This window comes from Gorilla gorilla, chromosome 4 (genome assembly GCF_029281585.2).
Source record: "Gorilla gorilla gorilla isolate KB3781 chromosome 4, NHGRI_mGorGor1-v2.1_pri, whole genome shotgun sequence".
NCBI lineage: Eukaryota > Metazoa > Chordata > Mammalia > Primates > Hominidae > Gorilla > Gorilla gorilla.
The window spans coordinates 55,812,223-55,832,938 of record NC_073228.2 but is presented as its reverse complement, the minus strand read 5'-3'; the positions used below and the strand labels follow the sequence as shown (position 1 = coordinate 55,832,938).

Below are 20,716 nucleotides of genomic sequence, written 5' to 3'. Positions count from 1 at the left end.
GTGTGTGTGTGTGTGTGTGTGTGTGTGTGTGTGTGCGTGTGGGGGCTACATATTAAAACATTTCAGCAGTTTTGAAATCTGCCCTGGCTTTTACTTTCTGCTGGGCCCTCTGGCATTTCCTCCTCATGTGCCCACAGGTTCTATCAGCTAGGGCTGTGTGACTAGCTTGGGCCTTCTCTGGTCTCTCCTGTGTGGATGTGCGGGGAGCTTATCAAGCCCCTTGTGGCTGTCTCATTTCCTGCTTCTGTTAAAGCTCTAGCTAGGCTGCTGGTCTATTGCTTGAGCCAAGCTGAGCCACTGGTCTTCCCTGGATGTTTGCTGCTGAGTTACTGCTGTTACTGACAATGCCAGTGGGCACGGAGTATTTTTATCTAGACTTCAGCATTACCCATGATCCCAGATGAAAATCTGCCTAGAGCTGGAAGGGATCTTAGGGATCTTCTCGTTCCACACTCTACTTTCACATCCCAGGGAAGGCAGGACTCCAGAACACCCTTGAGCTGCTCAAGGCCTGCCCTAAGTGAGGGCAGCCAGGCTTAGAGATCGGCTTTCAGGCTCAGCTGCACAGCTCCTCAGTGGCACTTCCGCTTAGTGTCCATGTCACCCAACACGTAGAGACAATCCCTAGACCCTGCCCTCGCCAGGGGGACAGTTCTCCACCAATACCCTATGAGGAAGGTGCCCCTGAGTGATGACAGGCGCCCAGTCTTGGGAGCAAAAGAGACAGGGCATGGAGAAACCTGACCTGCATTGAGGGTTTGCTGCTCATGCCCTGCACTTGATTCACATTAACTAATTTAATGTCATTTTTCAAAATGCCCCATTGAGGTCCACATTTCACAGATGAGGAGGCAGGAACTTGCTCAAGGACAAGAGTGAGGGGCTGGATACTGGAAATCAGCTCAGGCTTATTCCAAAGTCCCTGTTCTTGTAAGTGACTATGAAAGGAGCTATTTGCATGGACAGGAATGCTCTGTGAGCTTTTTCCTGCTGCAGAGCCTGGACTTGTACAGTGGGTTCTGCCTCTTCCCACCCCCAGCCCTCCCTGATTACTCTAGAAGGCCAGTCATGACACAGAATGTTGGCAATCAGACTCAGCGCCTTCTGAGCTATTCTGTCCTGTCTCCGTGCAGTTCCTCGTGGGCTGAGCCCACTGTGTGGCTCCAAGTCTCAGGCTCCGTTATCGTTCTGCCCTCCACCAACCACAGGAAACCCCATGCTTTGGAAGATGTTGCTTATTACCAAGATACTGCATTTCTAAAGATGTCCTACCCCCATCACTTATTATGAACACCCATTAGAGCCACTGGCCAGCAGGAGGTGACCAGGACTGCACTTCCTGGGTAAAACTCCAGTCAACACAAAGACAACGTCATGGAAAGACTGCTGCCTGAGGCACAGCAGGATTCCTAGAGCACTGGAAATAGCCGATTGTTCCCCACTCCTGTGGGTGGCCCGGGCATACCATCCTGGGTGCCCCTCCAGCTTGGGGACTGCACACGATTAAGCTGAGCTTGGACCCAGTTTTCTTGGCACTCAAGACTGTGCTCTTTTCATTCAATTGGCTGCTTTCGAAAGCTTTATACAGAGCTTTCACGTGCCCATAAACCACCAAAGGACAAACCCTTGCTCCTTGGCCTGGCATTTAAGGATCTTTATATCTGATGCCGGCTTGTTTTTTGGGAGTTCATTGTCTATTACTCCCCCAAGTGACTGCTCTACTCCCCTTCAACCTTCCCAGTGCCCCCCAAATAACTTTGTAAATCCCAGTGCCCTGGCCTGGAATGCCCTGGCTTCCACCCTGCCGCAGCTGGTAGCCTCTCTCTGCCAATAAGCTTCATTTGTCCATACCACTCCCTCTGGCCTGTGGTGCTTTCTGCCTCACCATGTGGAACAGGGCAGGCCCAGGTGTTACCCTTCTTGTGCCCAGGGCCTGAGGAGCCAGTGGTTTGAAGGAAGGTTTGCCTTTCAGCTCAGTGCCTCCCTACAGGCCTTTCCCTGCTGCCCGGCACCGAGCCCTGCGTACTAGGGGTGAACAGCCCTCCCTGTGGTCCTTAGGCATTTGCGTTCATCACTGTGTTATTGTTCAGCCAGGGAAAGAGAGGTGGGCCTAGATCTGGATCCTAGAACCCTCACTGTGCAGTCTTTTCCTTACTACCCCAAAGTAAGACCAATGGGGATTTATTATTTCCTTTTGTTGAAAAGAGGAGTGAAGGAAGTGTAGCGCCCCAGCGGAAGAAACTGTATCGGGCAAGCTCCCGGAGGCAGCAGCGGAATCCTGCCTCAGAACCACCAACAGGTGCTGGCTGAGTGCTTACACCTGTGGCCTGTCTTCAGCTGCCTGCTTAGGGAGGAGGGAAGAAGGAAGAAGAGGCCCAGGCCGCCACGCAGACCGGGCTTCCTTGCCCGTGAAGAGCAGCAGTGGGAGGCAAACAGTAGCAATCTTCCCCCTGGATCCTTTATCCTGTATCTCCCTTCTGACTCCCCTTTCTGGAACATCTGGCTCAGGGTGAATCAAATTGATATTTTCTTAACACTCTATTTCATTTTAGAAAAAGCAACCCTTTGCTTTGCAATATATCCCAAAGAGAGAGACAGATACAACATTGAGTTTAATAATCAGCAAAAGGCAGGGATTTGCCTCCTGTGACCTGTATCTTTGCAGACATTCAGGAATTGGTGCTTATTCCTGCCTTAATTATAGGGATTCATAGAAAGCTTTTTTTTTTTTCTTTTTTTTTTTTGAGACGGAGTCTTGCTCTGTCACCAGGCTGGAGTGCAGTGGTGCAATCTCAGCTCACTGCAACCTCCGCCTCCCAGGTTCAAGCAATTCTCCTGCCTCAGTCTCCTGAGTAGCTGGGACTACAGGTGTGTGCCACTGCTCCCACCTAATTTTTTATATATTTTTAGGGGGTTTCACCGTGTTAGCCAGGATGGTCTCAATCTCCTGATCTCATGATACACCCACCTCAGCCTCCCAAAGTGCTAGGATTATAGGGGTGAGTTACCATGCCCAGCCCATAGAAAGTTTTTTTAGAGAGAGAAACTGAGGCAGAGGGTTGAAGGCACGGAATCATGAGCTTCCTGCCCCGAGTGCCTTTTTGCGCCCAGAGTTAAAAATCCATGAATAGCTAAAGAAAGAAAATCTAAAACCTTCCTCTCAAATCTCTAACAAGGGCCATGCGGCCCCAGTGTTTACACTGAGTTATCAGAGCACTCTCAACTTCCTGTATGCTGAGAAGGGACTTCTGAGGAGGACAGTGGGCTCTGGGCTTCCAAGGCTTGGAGCTGTTATCCTCACTAAACAGCTGCGGTCTTTCTTGTCCCTGCTCTAAAGACATTCTCTTTTGGAGGGGACATTCCTGCCAGGACTCCCATCCAGCTCTCAGCAGGAAGAAGTTTCCCATCCTGAAAAACTCAACAGAAACTAAAAAACTGACCCTCTGCTACGGGGTTCCCGAGCATTTGTAGCCTTTCAGAGTTTGACCTTGATTCAGCGGATAAGACAGGGCTGGCCAAGGCCAGCTTTTTACTGCCTACCCATCATCTTTATGCAAGTTCAGGAGACAAAGGGCTTTAGGTGTTACAGGGCCATGGAGGGGCTTGCCCCACACTGAGCCCCTGCTGAAAGCAGAACAAGAAATGAGGTGGCTGGGCATGGATTGAAATGACAAACTGTAACTCTTCTACAAATGTAGAGGTTTATTTCAACAAAATGTGTAAAGAGTGCATCTGAAGCTCCTGCTCATCACGGTATGTGTCCGTCAAATTCTGAGACAAGTGAAGGCTGTTTTGTGAACGAAGAGAACAGATAATATGGTGGTCTCCGTCCAAGCAGGTCTTGGTCAATATCCATCATTTATACTCCTCCTGCCTTAGTAGCCTTGCATGTTTGAGGGGCTGTGGGAATGTCAGATTGCTCATGTTCTGTGCCTCCAACTTGCAAAATCCTTGTCCAGGGTAAGACCTACAGTGAGGAGCTCTGGGGATGGGGGAGGAGGCATTACAGGGTTCTAGAGAGGAAACATACTCGTTTGTGTCATAATTTGGTGGGGAGAGGGGAGGTAAATGAGTGTAACCCACCCTGCCTCTGAAGACATGCCTGGACAGGCCTCCTGGGGGGTGCAGGACTTCATACCACTTGTAGATATGTGGGATTTGATTTATTGCAAAAAAGCATAGAAGAATAATCTGGTCAAAAATGAATCCAATTCTTACTAGGTAAGCAAATAGCCAGCAATGGTCAATGCATTTTCCTGGACTGAGAATTGTCCCCCACCACTTTATGCCCTTTTCTGAAGGTGCTGAACACCTGTACCTTCCACCAGGGCAGCCGGGCTGAGGCTCTGACTCCTGGGGGCTGTCTGCTCCATACCCAGCCGTACAGTGCCCACCTGCAACCCAGAACCATTGACAAGTCCAGCCAATCCATCCGCACAGATTCCTCCTGAAGAAGGGGAGGTGGAGCTCGTTCTTGTGTGCAAACTACAGGGTTAAGGCTCAGAACTGTGGCTTGTTCAAGAACGTTCATACCACTGCTTCTCAAACGTCTTAGTGATTTCCTCCTTGGTCATCAGTGACAAATGCAATTAGCTGCACTAAAGGAACCGGATGCTACACCAGCCCTGATCACCTGCCACTCTTGCTTTAGGAACAGAGGAATCAGTAAGTTCTTTTCTTGAATAAACTAGTTGTTGAAAGTAAACTCCCTCCACCACCTGAGGAAGCCCCTGATGCCAGTCAGGAGGGGCCAGTAAGCCTGGAGGACAGCAGCACCATGACTGAGTTGTAAATAATCTTAAGGTCACGTGGATTCTGTTTCCTGGAAGCCTCCCTCATCAGGAAGGCCAGCTCCTGGTGCTGAGGGTGTAGCTGTCACCAGGGTCCTTTCAGAGCTGTGGGGAGACCTGCTGCCTGTCTACATTCTGGGGAAGAGAGTAGAACCGTTAGCTGCTAGGACAGTAATCCTGGAACTAGGGAAGAGTGACTGTGGAGGCACCATTAACCTCTCAAAACCATCCAAGCTCCAGGCTTCATAGGAACAACTTTCCAAGTCCTCAAAACAGACTATCATCTATCTCGCTGGCTCTCCACATGGCATAAATAACTAGTTTCCACCAGTGCAGAAAGGGCAGTTCTCTTCTGGCTCCTCCTCTGCCAACTCAGGCTTCACCGCCTGTGGAACTGCTGGGGCCCCTCAAGCACTGGCCTTGCAGCTCCCAGCCACATGCGACAGCTAGTCCAGCAGTGACGTGCAGGCGAGAGGCAGGCCAACAACTACCTTTCCCTTTGTCCTCAGAGACTGAACCCAAGGTTGAGGTCCCCTAAATCAAGAGTAACTGGGTCTATTTTCTTTCTCTGCTTCTTGGCTCACAGTTTTGCCTTCATCTTTGAGTTCCTATGGAGCTTGTAGTAGATTTTATGCTCCAATTTTTCTTCATAAAAGGTACCGTAGTGTGGTTAAACTAGGAATCATTCCTCTCCAGTGCCTACTGTGTGCTGGGCTAAGAGTCGGGGTAATAAACAATGGACTTGAGGCTTTCTCCTCTCCTTAGCCCTCCTCTGCTGCCTGTGGCTGCGGCTCATGGGGCCAGGAGTGAGGGGGGCTGCTCACTGCCTGGCAACTCCTCACGCTTCCCCATGCTGGGGGGCCAAGGGGCTGTCAGGACAGGAGGGGCAGCCCTGCTTTGGTTAGTAAGACCTCATGGTACATGTTTGTTTGTACCTTTCATTGCCTTCTCAGTCCTGTGCAGGGAGTGGAGGACTAGGCCTGGCCAGGGTAATAAATACTGAATGGGGTAGGTGTGACTGGTGGGCTGGAGGGGGATTCTGTGATCTTACATCCCAGGATGTCATGCATAACCTGAAACGAGAGGAAGTAAAATGCCATTTGACTCCAGTGCTGGGTCTCCTGTGCCTTCTCATTACAGTGGTTACAGTTGTAAAAGGCAGCTCTAGCCCTTTTCTCCAGAGACAGGGCAGGGACAGGCAGGGAGCTCTTCCTACGTGGAAGGGGAATCCATTGTGGAGAGGATCCGTACGACTTCTGCTCGCTGAGTGGGTGATATGTGCTGGGTCATATGGATGATGGAATCCATGGCAACCTCTGGATTGGCCTGGACCAAGCTGGAAAGGAAGATTGAGAATGGTGAAGAAAAGAGAAGCAGAGGTGTCTAGATCAGGACAGCTAAAGAACTGCCCAATAAACATGCGTGCACCGTCCACTGCAGACATTTTAGTCACGCCTCACCTTATTTGTTTCCCTATATTACAAATATCCAGCCAAGGTAGTGCAAGACGAACCCAAAACATTTTGCTATGTTGAAAAAGGAATTAAACCCAAAACAAAAACAATGGGGGCATGTCACAAAGACAGCAATTGGGGCATCAAAAGAAGCCCAGCAATGAATTATAAATCACTAAAAAATAGAACTTCATGAGTCTATACCAATAATGAATATATAAAAGAATCAGCAGGAGTGAGGACTGAGTGGTGACTGGTAATTGTGGAGGGTGTGCTGGAGTTGGAAAGTTATCATTTTGCAAGCTCATCGTAAAGACTGCACCAGAGGGAAATTTTGATGAAAGCAAGATACTTGCATGGCCTTAAAATGTCTTCCCGCAGACTACTTATTAGGTGCAAGGGGGGAAAATCAGTAATTATATGGTAGAGAAATGGAGCAACATCTTGACCAGCGGATGAAATTAACACAAGGAGGAGCAGATAAACAGCATGTGCCCCCAGATGTGGTGCCCTGTGAAGGTTCTGGCCAGAGTGCCTCACCTGCATCTCATCATGGGGAGACATCAGACAAACTCAAAATGAGCAATGTTGTACAGATGGTAGATGTCAGATAAAAGTTTTTAATCAATATTAAATTTACAAAAGTGGATCATTTTATGATGGTTATGTAAAAATATCCCTATTCTCAGCAAATGCACACTGAAATATTTGGGGGTAAAGGCCATGACATATGTAACACCCTTAAGTAGTTCAGAAAGAGGAAAAATGTATACACATGTGGGAGGGCAGGCACACTCATAAGTGATATAGCAACGGGGAGAAAATGTAACAGGTAAATCTGAGTACAGATATTATATATAGGGGTGTTCTTTGTACTGTTTTTAATTTTATAACTTCTGTAAGTGAAATGTTTCCAAATAAACTTTTATAAAAATGCCCCTGCAGTCTCTACCACCGATCCTATGGAGCAGACTGAAGCCTCTAGAAGAATACAGCTAACTCTTGGCTTCAGGAGGTAAGGAGGTGGTTTCCCAGGAAACCACCACACACACAATCAGCTTTCCTCCCAGAGTTGTTCATCCGGTTTGAGTATCAGCATTCAGAGCTAAGAGGTGGGCACAGTGAACTAAGCCTTCATCTAGCTGAGATTACTAAGTGCCCCTGGGGAGCAGTAGCTGAAAAAGAATTGGGCTTCAGGCCATATCTCTACCTGTGGGTCAACTACAGCTGTCTCAAACAGCAAGAGACTGCAGAGATCGCAAGATTTCTGCGATCATCTCATGATTTGTTTGGAAACTTTTTATTCCAAAGAAATTAGCCCTCCTTCCTTCTCTAGCGGAGTTCCCCATGTTGGTCTCACCTGCGGATTTGCTTGAGGACGTAGTCTCTGCTGATGCATTTGATGTTTTCCTCTATTACCGAGTGAACACCATCCTCCTCGGTCAGCTGTTTCTCTAGCCACTCCGCCAGATCCTTATTATTGTCCCAAACATAGGCCTGCAAACAGATGACTCTTGGTCAAACACCAGGGGTCAGGCCAGGCCGGGACACCCTGACTGTTCAGGATCTGGAGTGCTTACTCCAAAAGTGTGCTCCATGTCCACGATTCTCCTTCACTGTCAGCATCGTGCAGGAGGAGGAAGTAGGCCTCGAGGCAGGAGCTGCGCCCCTTCTCCTTCTCTTCCTTTATGGACACAGGTGTACACCTGAAGTCTCCATGGGGCTCTCCCGAGCACTCTGGTGCTCATACCCTGACTCTGTCCTGTCAGACTCTAGGGACCCACCTATTTGACAAAGGCTAAGAGAATTCAATAACCTGACAGGTTTGAGAGAACCAGTTAAAAGCCCAAATTACTTAGTAAAATTGTGATTGAGAAGGCAAGGCTGTTTATTTGGTGTTTTGCTCTCAGAGGAGCTGAGACACAATGCCTAAAGTATAAGTCTCTAGCCTCAGTGAGGCCTGGCAGTCACTGGATGGATGAAGTCTCCTGAAATAGAGCCCGCTGTCTTTTGATGAGGCACGGACGGGGAACTGATGGGAGGGAAGTCTTGTTGCCAGGGTAGAGCCACCAGCTCAGAAACCTAAGCCCCATTTTATTACCCATGAGAGTATTCGAAAGGATCAAGACGTCCATAACCCTGAAAGTCTCAACAAACCACCTCTCACCTCCTTTTCAAGATCATTTAGCTGAGTATTTCCTAGGTGGTTGACTACATAATAATTCAGGAGTGTGTTAGAAACCTAATAGCCTTCTCCTTGCTCTCTTCTTCTCTCATTTTCTTTACAAATCATTTAGGAATCGTTTTGTTAATGGTTTCCGGAAAACCAAGTACCACAATTAGGGCTCATTCATATTTATGTCATTTTGTTTGGGTAATTAAACACAAAGCTCGTCATTTAAAGGTGCGCTATCCTTCTCTGTTATCACTAACGAAGTCAAAGTCAGAATGACAATGAGTTTGGTGCTATAATTTAATAGGTGGGTGCGTTAGGGACTCTGAGGCTTTGAGGTTTGAGACGTGGCTACAGGAAGCCTGTATACAAGCAAGGTCACCAAAGCCACAGCTGTGACTACTGGGCTGCAGAGGAAATGTTTTCATCACAAGAGGCCTCAAGCAGTACAAAACTGGGCATTAGGCTATTTTCTAACTATCTCGTGCCTTCAAATATAACGGTTTCTTTTCAGACTGTCACTTCCTGTCTCTAACTTAGCTGCCAACTTAGTTGTGACTGGTTATTTAATGTATGTCATTTCATCGATGTCTCTGTTTCTAAAAATTGAGTTCTTTACATTGGAAAGATGAAGGCTTCCGGGGACTAAGGATCAGCAGTATGTCTCTTTTAGTTCTTTGTCCATTTCTTTTTCTGACTCAAATGTGCCCAGTTCTGTATCTAATCACTGATAAGCAGATCAGCAATTCTTCAGCTGGGGTGTGTGGCCCCGTCAGTGCAAACCTGAGTGAGCCTCTCCTCTCTGTGCCTGGTGGGTTAGGACTCCCAGCATCTCTCAAGGCCAAACTGCCTTGAGAAAGTGTTTTGCGCCTAAGGAAAGGAAGTGTCACATCAGCCCCTATCCACGAGGGAGAAGGTAGCACTGCTTTTCCCATAACATGGTTTTAACTCACTCTTGTGACCCAGCTTGCTGCACGCCCCACATATGGATGGGTCCCCCTGGACTCCTAAATGTCGCCACCTAAATTTCAACATTTCCATTTCCATCATTGGCAATTTACTCTTCTGCTCCATGGTTTCAGGACTTCTACACATACCCCTACTTATGAAGATTGGGGTGGAGGGGAGGAAAAATAAAACAATAAATGAAATGCTTCTTGGATTTCAGAATGGAAAAAAAAAAAAACCCCAAGATTTTTAGATTTACCCAAGAATCCCAAAGCCTTTAGTTTAGGAGAATATTTAATACTCTTATTAATCATTTTTAATCCGTTTGCTTTTAATTAAGAAACAGCATGATGCTTTCCTATCAACATATGCCAGGGAGCAGATTAATTGTGGCTTAAGATAACTCTCCTTGATTGGTGTAATGTATTAGCTAACGAGATGCCTGCTTCCAACAATGCTCAGACACTACACTGGAAAGCCAGCTACCCTCTAGAGAAAACTCTTCTGCCTTCCCCTCCTGCAGCCACAGAGTATGCTAGGTGTTTAAATTAAACATTTTGAAAAGTTCCCAGACAGGATTAGGGCAACACATTCCAAGTTTTACAGTTGCTTGAAAATATGGGTCCTATAAAAAGATCTGCTGTTTACGCAAAGTACAACTGGATGACAATGACCGCCAAACCCCAGTGGATTATAGCCTAGAGTACATGAAGGAAAGGGGTCTCAAGTTCTAATCAACTGCATGTTTAGCAAAAATAAACTTATGTAAGCATAGTGCCACTGGTTTTTCTCAACAGACCTGGGAGGGTTACCATACTGTTGTGGGCTAATTTGCTCCACCTGGGAAAAGCAAGCTCCCTTCCACTGGGTTATGGAGTTTACAGTTTTTTTTTCTTCCCCCAGACAGGGTCTCCTGCTGTTGCCCAGGCTGGAGTACAGTGGCATGATCACAGCTCATTGCAGCCCGAAACTCCTGGGCTCACGTGATTCTCCTGCATCGGCATCCTGAATAGCTAGGATTACAGGCATGCCCCACCATGCCTGGCAAAACTTTTTTTGGTAGAAACAGGGTCTCGTTATGTTGCCCAGGCTGGTCTTGAACTCCTGGGCTCAAGCAGTTCCCCTGCCTTGGCCTCCCAAAGTGCTGGGATTATAAGCGTGTGCCACTGTGCCCAGCCAGAGCCTACAGTTTCTTGTTTGCTCTCTTAGAACAGTTGTAAGACTCAATTCCAGTCATCCAGAAGGACAGGCCAACCTTATTCCCAGGAAGAAGCCATTATTATTTCCCTCCTTAAAATTATGAAAATGGGCCTGGCACAGTGGCTCACGCCTGTTATCCCAGCAATTTGGGAGGCTGAGGCAGGGAATTGCTGGAGTCCAGGAGTTTCAGACCAGCCTGGGCAACATGGCAAAACCCCACCTCTACAAAAAAATCAGCCAGGTGGGGTAGTGTGTGCCTATAGTCCCAGCTACTTGGGAGGCTGAGGTGGGAGGGGAGGATCACATTAGCCCAGGAGGTTGAGGCTGAAAGTGAGTCATCATACCTAGTCCAGCAGCCTGGGCAACAGAGTGAGACAAAAAAAAAAAGAAAGAAAGAAAATGTGGCCAGTCATTCCTAGTATTCCAGCGTGGACTTTAAACAGGTGTGATATGCTAGGCTGCTAACATCATGACAGGCCTGGGCCCGTATGCCACCTGTCAGCGTATCCATCTGTATCAGAACATTTTACCAATAAAATATCAATAATTCTACATCACAACAGTGGCCTGTCCTAAAATGAATGTTCAACAGACACTTTCTGTCTGCATCAGCGGATAAGTATCTCAGGCACTAGTCAGCCTCACTAATTTTATGTAGCAATTAGTCTATCTCACAACATCTAAATGACCTGTTTGGAAAGTTTCATTTCTAACATATTGGATAGCTGTTAAGTCCTCCTTAGACAATGGTTCAGCAGGGCCAAGGAGTGACCAGGGCACAACCTGATGGATGTGAGCCCTGATTACTATACCCTACTAATAACTCACCTTGGGAGCTGCTGGGAGACACCTCCAGCTAGGGAGGCTCCTCCCATTTCTGACCTTCTAGACTTCTGGGAAACACACAGCCTGATGGGTGTAGGGATGGCATACAAATCCTAAGGTACACTCATATTTTGGAAAGACATTTTCAATACACCTACACTTACAAGGCTAAGCCCTATCCAACAGAAGCCCAAGAAAGGATGTGATTTTTTTTTCCAAGGGCTTTAGAGTACAATAGCCAAAGGACATGTGGGCTAGGGTGGCCATCAGACCCCTGTGAACCAAGCTCCTGTGAGCCAATCCCATCTCAGCTCCAGGCCCATAGCAGGGCCAAGCAACACTTTCCAGGTTCTACCTTACCTCCTCCCTGCCTGGCCCTGTGTGAGAAGTTTGGTGTATGAGACTTATTCATCAGTAGCCTGAGGCCAGGTTTTGAGGTCAGTGGAAATAAGTGACCCTGTCAATAGTGCTTTTTCCTATGGTCCTCACAGGGGCCTCCATTGAGCATTCATTTCACTTGGAAATCCAGAATAAGAGCGAGTGGGTAGCTGTGTGAACAATAAGAATGCACCATGGCATCAGGTTGTGGGAACATGAGAGCATGCCAAACCAAAGAGCGTCTGAGCACCCACTGTGCTCAGGAGTCAGCCCCCTTTCCGCCGAGGTCAATCAGCTGTACATTTTTGACTTGGTCTATGTTGCTATTATTTTTTTACCTTCTAACATGGAGGAGGGGAAACTAGCATATTTTGAATGTCTACTGAGCCAGACGTTGTGTTCCATACTTTTTCTTTTTGGAGACAGGGTCTCACTCTGTTGCCCAGGCTGGGGTGCAGTGGCGCCATCATAGCTCACTATAACCTCAAATTCCTTGGCCCAAGCGATGCTCCTGCCTCAGCCCCCTGAGGAGCTAGGACTACATGTGTGTGCCACGACACCGAGCAAATTTTAAAATTTTTTGTGAAGACAGGGTCTTGCTTTGCTATCCAGGCTGGTCTCAAACTCCTGGCCTCAAGTGATCCTCCCACTTCAGCTTCCCAAAGCACTGGGATTACAGGCGTGAGCCACCACATCTGACTTATGCTCCATACTTATGTTATTTAAAACTCACTGAACCCCATGACATAAACACCACCCCCATTTTACAGATGAGGGAATGGAGGCTTAAATAATATGCCCATGCCAGTAAATGACAAAGCTGGGATCCCAAAGTTTATGAGATTTCAAAACCCACATTCTCATTTTTCCATGCAGAGTCCTAATTTCAATTTCTACTGTTGGGGTCTGGGAAAAAATAAATCAGCCTGTTTGAAAAACCACATACTTCAAATTTTGGATCTAAGAATCAAGTGAGAAACCATGCCCAGGATACAAATGTGTGCCATGTTCTTATGACCCAATTTAAACTACTGTTCTTGTTATTTTCGTCAAGGAGCTGTAGTGATGCTTTGCTTCTGCCTGCAGTGAAACTATGAACCATAAATCCTACTATTTCCTACAGTAGGATCGTCCCAGTGGATTCAAACAGACTCCCATAACTCATGGTAACAGATATCTCTAAGGGAAACAAAAGAATTATAGTGCTCAGTTATATAATATCACCGTGTCTTCAATTTTCTGTCCCAGAATTTCTGTTTTCAGGATTAAGATTAAGAAAACAAATTCTCTGGGAACAAAAAGAACACAAGGCATAGCTAATAGATGCCTATCATGAAATGTCTTTTCTTACCAGTAACCAACCACAATAAGGATTAGAGGGTCACTTCCTGGTGCAAAGCCAGGGTCTAGACTCAGCCAGTCTTTGCACTTGAGAAACACAACACACAGTATCTATCATTCTTTGAAGAACCACCCCCTGCCCCAAACAGCATGCAGATTGTACATCACTCCTTCTGAGGCACACAGATGGCTTTTGAACACTGCAACCCTTTCTTCTCTCAAGGGCACTGCAGATTTTATCACCCACCCCACACTAAACTAGGTCCTGCTGAGCCTGCAGAATATGGAAGGAGGTTTCAAAGCCACATGACCTGACATCATAGGATTACCCATCCTCACGTTCAGTCCTTGGCATTCCTCTCAGAGAACTCAGGAGAATGCTGCCTTTTGTAGGTGGGCACAAGGGAAATAGCCTCAATGCTCAGCATAGTTGTCCCCCAGTACCTAGGCAGCCTCTTACTGAGCTATGGGGTTGGGGTTCTCTTCTGTGCTTCAATTCCAGCCAGGAGCTTGTACACACGTGGTCAACTGTTCTCTCCATTGATAAGAGACGGCAGTGACCTATTTCTTCAGACACTCTGTCCGCTTGGGAGCAGGATGCTAGGGAAAAGCTGAAGGGCCTATCTACTTGCTTCATGCTTGAGGGGAAACTATTCCTTCTCATCCTTGTGCCTATTGAGGCTGGACACGTCCATTAGTGACTAATGTGGTAGGGAGGCAGTGCAGGCCTCTCCTGGCCACACACATACACACACACTCCATTTACCTAGCCGGCCACTCTTAACTGGAGAACAACCTCTTATTTTACACTTGCGTGACTTTCAATGCCAACTTCCACTAGAAGCTGCCAGTAGCCACTGACAAAATCGTCTCACTCAATTATGATGCCACAGACTGACCTTAACCTGAACCAAATGTCAGAGAAGGCTGTGCTCCCCAACTGCACATTTGAAATATTTATGCAAAGAAGCTTTTCAGTCATAAAAAAAAAAATGGGCAGACTTAATACAAAGGTGAATCCTAGAAGCACCCCAATTCACTGGCTTTAAAACTGACAGCAAATCTTGGAGCTCCTCCTTGAGAATGATTAGCAGAGGCTTCAGGCAACACTTTCTAGGCAGAGGCCAGAGTGCCCCTCTTTGTGGGCCAGGACCCTTCCAGCCACCACCAGCCACCCAGCCCTCCATCAATACTCTAACCTGATAGTCACCAAATGTTTGTGATCACATAGCAACGAGAAAGACAGACAAATATATTTTGAGCACATACTACCAATATTCTGATAAAATGCATATATGATGTAAATGATTAATCCATATATTAATTACTAATAAAGGTTAATTTCTTTTTGTTAGTAAAAATAAACAGAAATAAAAGTTCCAGCTTTTTCTTCCCATCCATGGAGTGACTTATGCAGCCCATTATTCCAGGGGCAAATGCTGGTGCCCTTGCTAGGTCATCCTGGCTTGAGACCCACCCCATCCCCAACACTGAGGCTAGAGCACCAAGGACACCATCTCAGTGGGGTTACTGCTCTAGGTCACGAGCCCTCTCTGTGAGATCACCCCAAGAAAATGCCAGCTTCATAGGTCCCTTTCCCTGCATAAGGGTGGATACTTCCTTCCATCTCTGATTGGAAGTAGGCAGCTCTTTAGTTGTAGTCATGGCATCTCCTGCCGATCACAACCTGTTAGGCTTCTGCTCTTAGCCCCTCCAATTCCCTTCTCCACACAGCCAGCCCCCTGAGTGGTCTTTCTAAAATAGAAATCAGAGCATGTCACTCCACTGCTTAAAATACCTGAGTGGTTTCCGACAGGCCTCAGAACAAAGTCCAAGCTCCTTGACAGCTTACATGGCCCTGTGTGATCATGCCCCTGCCCCTTCTTCCTACCAGGCACCCAGTCTCTGAGCTGCCCTGAAACAGTTGCAGGATGTTCCTTTGATGCATGTTACTCTTACTCTCATGGCTTAGGATGATGCTGTTCCTTCTGCAGGAACATTCCTCCTAAGCCCTGACCGCCCCCAAATCCAGCCTTTTCTTCTGGTTCATTTCTGCTTTGTTTTCCAGCCTCTCCTGAGACATCACTTACTTCACAAGGCTTCTTAGACTCTCCCCCATCCTTCCCAGAGAGGGTCAAGTATCTTCTCACTGTGCTCTGTGCCCTTTGCTGTGTTTAACATGGGCCTCACTATTGTGCATAACCTCTTTATCTGTCTCCCCCTCTAGATGGTGAGCTCTATGTGGATAGGAAAAACATTTGCCTCTTTCACTGCCATGCCCCCAGAAGCAAATGCAGTGTCTAGTACCCAGTAAGTGTTCAAAAAGGTCTGCTGAATGATTGCATAAGCTGCAACATATGCCCTACCACCTCTTCTAACAAGATGTCATGACATGACATGTTAGGGGGAGTAGCTGGGGGAGGAAACAGCTTGGATCTCTATGTTTCCCTTCTACTCCTGCCCTTAGAGGCCTGTGGACTCTTTGCTGGCGAGACTTGCAGCCCTCAGGTGGTGTGAGGAACTCAGCAAAAAGGCTTGAGTGTTCCACCTACCTTCACTGTTCCTTCCACTTCCACAAACCAGCGCCTTAACATGGCTTGAATCTGGCCGTCAGTCAGCTCAGGGTTGGCATTGTGGATTTTCTTCTTGACCAGGTCCTCCAGCAGAAGACGCCTCAGCCGCCAGTAGAAGAAGGTACGGGATGTTTTCCAATCCAGGATATCCTACATGCAGAGAAGAATAAACTTAGTCAGCCCAGTCCTAATTCCTGCTTAATGCTCAGTCTGGAGGGAAACCCACAGGCATAAAAACTGATTCTCCAGGCAAGCCCTTCACAGACCCAAGAGCTGGCTGTAAACTCCTAGCACTTCCAGATGTCCCCCAGGGCAGAAATGCAGCCCACATGCCCTGCTGTCTGCAGCACTGTGCACAGCCATGGGCCTGGCTAATGCTGATCCCACACATGGCTGAGATGTTCTGGGGAAGAGGCTGTGAGTTCCCAGATAACCAGACAAGGATAAATTGGTTTTGAGAAGATGGATCAAACAACTTGCAGATCAATTATTAATTAGCTGCTGCGGGAGCCTTGACCCTATAGTAACCCACATCCTGAGGACCCGTCACTAATGAAGTCACATGTGACTCAGTTTCCCACCAGTAAAATGCAGCTTGCCTCCTGAGGAATTAATGGAAACCTAAATTATACATTGTTTTAAGATGATAACAGTTACAGAAACAGTGAAAATCTAAAAAATATTGAAAATGTTTTGATCTGCAGAAGTTGTTTTAATTTGGCCCTCATAGCTCCCTGCTTGTGAGCCTGTGTGCAACACACACACACACTTGCCCACATGTGGGCCTCTGACAAGAAGTGGCAACCATTGTACTTACGCTAATAACACCCTTCTCCTGCATCCGGCCTGGTGTGTCGTGCAAGTCAGCAAACTGCACGGCTACCTGATGGTAAATGGGAATTAGGAATTCCTCCCGCTCCTTCAACTTGTTCTCCAACTCCTTCCGCTCAGCTGTGCTTAGCTCTGGGGTCCCTGCAATTAGATAAACATGCCCGTCACACTCTGTAATGACCAGGAATCTCTGCACAAAAGCAGCCACAATCACGGGAAGCTCAACATCAGCCTGCCCCCTCTTCCCTCTGTGGCCTGGCTCTCCGTTGTCTTCTCTGCTCTTTGCTGATTAACAGGGCCCTACAAGATGCCACACCTGTCTTTACCTTGCCACAGGAAGCCCACATGCCCTCTTTTCCCTGTGGCAGTCACAAGTGTGAAGGCAGATGGCAGCCCCTCTCCCATGCCTCTCCCTGCGAAGGTGCAAGTAGCGACCTAGAGGCCTGCTGCATATTGCTGACACCACCCAGGCTCCTCCTTCCCCCGAGGCCAGTACTTGTACACTGACACCATGCCCATCCCTGCTGACCAGCATCAAAGCAGCTGGGCTATTCCACACATGGGATGTGGTGAGAGCACCCCTAAACTCCGAGCACAAACTAGTAGCTCCTGTTTCCCTGTGTACATGTGAGTTATCTGCCAAACTTGGCAAGGACCTGAATAACTCCTAAAGTTACAAGCCATAGTACTTCATGGCTTCTAATCTCAGGTTTATATACTCTTAACCTCTAATTAGTAGAACTCAATCTAATTAGAGCCAGATCCTCACATCTTGTGTCAGCTGGGTGGGTTAGCCTGTGCTCTCCCACCTGGGCTGCTACTGCCAGAACCAGTCCCTGACCAGAGTGACAAAGACATTCTACTTCTTAGGCTAAAGGAGAAGGAGGATGTAAAAAGAGAAAGGCAGTCGGCAAACCTCATTTGGATCACTGCGCACGGTACCCTGACTCAACAGACAGGAGACTTTGGAACCCCTTATACCAAGGAGGGACCCCTCCCCCAATCAATAGTGTCCCAGTAGAGGTGTTGCTATGGTGTGCCTTTCTTCCTAATTACTCTCAGAATGGGATCTGCAATCAACACTGAAAATTTAGCTGCTTGCCTAGTAAGGAGGAGTAAGTCTAGCTGAAGGAGCAATAGGTGACAGCCCCTGGTGTTAGGGACACCCTGAAGTGCTTTGTCACCAAAGCTGACAAATAAATACATGAGCACAGGTGATAGGATGCAGAAGAGGAAGGTCTATTTCAAGCATGCGTGTCTGGGAACAGGCCTTGTTTTTTACACCACAATGAATCATATGCCATAAACAGCCTTGGGCTGCTGACTGAGCCGTATTATACATAAACACAGGTTAACAGAGGAGGGATGTGACTATAGTACTTAAGTTTCATTTTTATTAGTTTTTTGGATGCCCAACTCTACCTCTTTTTTTAAGCTCATCACCATTTTAAAACTGTGATGAAGGTGCCACTGATCTGCTGCTTTAGGCCCCGGCGCCTCAGCAGTGTTCCTTCCAAAACACCTGAACAGCATGAACGCACTGGGCCCCACGCTAAGGGATGACACAAAGGCCCATTGCATTCTAGTGTAGATCTGCTTGGAGGACTGATGGCGGGAGGGCTGATGGGAGGAGGGCTGAGGGATGGAGGGCTGATGGGAGGAGGGCTGATGGGAGGAGGGCTGATGGCGGGAGGGCTGATGGGAGGAGGGCTGATGGGAGGAGGGCTGATGGCGGGAGGGCTGATGGGAGGAGGGCTGATGGGAGGAGGGCTGATGGGAGGAGTGCTGATGGCTGGAGGGCTGATGGGAGGAGGGCTGATGGGAGGAGGGCTGATGGGAGGAGGGCTGATGGCGGGAGGGCTGAGGGATGGAGGGCTGATGGGAGGAGGGCTGATGGCTGGAGGGCTGATGGCGGGAGGGCTGATGGGAGGAGGGCTGATGGGAGGAGGGCTGATGGCTGGAGGGCTGATGGGAGGAGGGCTGATGGCTGGAGGGCTGATGGCGGGAGGGCTGATGGGAGGAGGGCTGATGGGAGGAGGGCTGATGGGAGGAGGGCTGATGGCTGGAGGGCTGATGGCGGGAGGGCTGATGGGAGGAGGGCTGATAGCGGGAGGGCTGATGGCGGGAGGGCTGATGGGAGGAGGGCTGATGGCGGGAGGGCTGATGGGAGGAGGGCTGATGGGAGGAGGGCTGATGGCGGGAGGGCTGATGGGAGGAGGGCTGATGGCGGGAGGGCTGATGGGAGGAGGGCTGATGGGGGGAGGGCTGATGGCGGGAGGGCTTATGGGAGGAGGGCTGATGGCGGGAGGGCTGATGGGAGGAGGGCTGATGGCGGGAGGGCTGATGGGAGGAGGGCTGATGGCGGGAGGGCTGATGGGAGGAGGGCTGATGGGAGGAGGGCTGATGGGAGGAGGGCTGATGGCGGGAGGGCTGATGGGAGGAGGGCTGATGGCGGGAGGGCTGATGGGAGGAGGGCTGATGGGGGGAGGGCTGATGGCGGGAGGGCTGATGGCGGGAGGGCTGATGGGGGGAGGGCTGATGGCGGGAGGGCTGATGGGAGGGCTGATGGGAGGAGGGCTGATGGGAGGAGGGCTGATGGGAGGAGGGCTGAGGGATGGAGGGCTTGCTGGTGTCTTCGGAGATGAGACATTCTCAGAACACCCTTGCTAGGGAAACAAATGTCTTCCCTTCTCCACAGAAAGAAACCAAGATTCCCTGGAGAAATAGCTGATTCTAGGGATGAGGTAGGGAAAACATCAGATGAACCTGGGGTATATTGTGACAAAAAAAACAAGGAAGCCCTCAAAAAACGATTGAGACATGTTAGAAAAATGCAGGAGCCAGTTTTGAATGTGTTCCCACTGCCCAAATCTGGGACAATGAACACTAAAATAAATAATGATATTTATTAACAGACAGAATATTTGTGGAATGAAACTAGAATCTACCAATTCACCCTCATATAAGTAATTAAATGAGGGAGAAGGGAAAGGGAACACTCTCTCTTCCAGCAGAAGAACAATAAGTGTAGAGGAAATGATGGAATTAGAAAAATCACCGTTTTACAAGCATCACAGTAAATTACTCTGCCAAGAATCATCAATGGATGTCAAAGCCAGTGGGTGAAAGTTTGATAAGAAACAGAATATTCACAAAGTCTTAAAATATTCCTTATAAATCACTTATTAATTACAAAGGGGAAAATGGTAACTTTATCGTGGATTAACCTAGTGAACAACACCTTAAACAAGTAATTAAATTATCACCAAGAGGACAGACTGATACCATGACTCCTGATGATGTACTGAGAAGGACAGAACGTGACTTCCGCAACATTCCTGCCCAAAAAGCAGAATCGGAATCTAACCACAAACCCAAACTGAGGAAACATGCTACAAAAAAAGTGGCTCACTCTTCAAAAATGTGAAAAACATGAAAAGCAAAGAAAGGTCAAAGAATCAGTCCAGATTAAAAGAGACCAAAAATACTTGACAATGAATTTCAATGTATGCTCATTAGATCAGATCTCAGACCGCCCCCTCAAAAAAAAAAAAAAAACTAAAAAGGACATTGAGACAATTGGTAAAATTTTAATATGAATCATGGATTAGACAGTAGTATCAATGTTTACAGTTCTTGATTTTGATAAATATATTGTGGTTATGTCGGAGAAAGTCTGTGTTCTTAGAAATACACACTAATATTTATGAATAAAGAAGCATTAGGGCCAGGCAGGGTGGCTCACACCTGTAATCCCAGCACTTTGGGAGGCTGAGGTAGGTGGGTTACTTGAGGCCAGGAGTTTGAGACCAGCCTGGCCAACATGGCAAGACCTTGTCTCTACTACAAATACAAAAATTAGCCAGGCATGGTGGCACATGCTTGCCATCCCAGCTACTCAGGAGGCTGAGGCGTGAGAATTGCTTGAACCCGGGAACAGGAGTTTGCAGTGAGTTAAGATGGCGCCACTGCACTCCAGCCTGGGTGACTGAGTGAGACTCTGTCTCAGAAAAAAAAACAAAAAAAAAGGGAAGAGGTCCACAGATTACTTTCAAATGGCTCAAAGAAAATGCATATGTGTGTGGAGCAAGAGAGAATAAATACATGTACACATGTGAATATGCAGAAATAATAAAGCAATGGGATATTAACGATAGGTGAATTTGAGAAAAAAGCATTGTATTATTCTTGTAACTTTTTTGT

At 47.7% G+C, this 20,716-nt stretch overlaps 1 protein-coding gene across 10 annotated transcripts in view; it reads right to left on the bottom strand.

Moving 5' to 3' along the window:
- Window positions 1-3,682: 3,682 nt before the first annotated feature.
- Window positions 3,683-20,716, bottom strand: part of ACACA (acetyl-CoA carboxylase alpha) — a 324,373-nt gene continuing 307,339 nt past the window's right edge. For all 10 annotated transcript variants that reach the window (XM_031011317.3, XM_031011323.3, XM_055388355.2 and 7 more), the window contains 4 exons: window positions 16,500-16,654; window positions 15,662-15,832; window positions 7,605-7,741; window positions 3,683-6,126 (listed from right to left, as the gene is read on the bottom strand). In XM_031011317.3, the coding sequence (XP_030867177.3) occupies window positions 6,003-6,126; window positions 7,605-7,741; window positions 15,662-15,832; window positions 16,500-16,654 (587 nt within the window). In that variant the 3' untranslated portion in view covers window positions 3,683-6,002. The remainder of the gene's footprint in view (window positions 6,127-7,604; window positions 7,742-15,661; window positions 15,833-16,499; window positions 16,655-20,716) is intronic.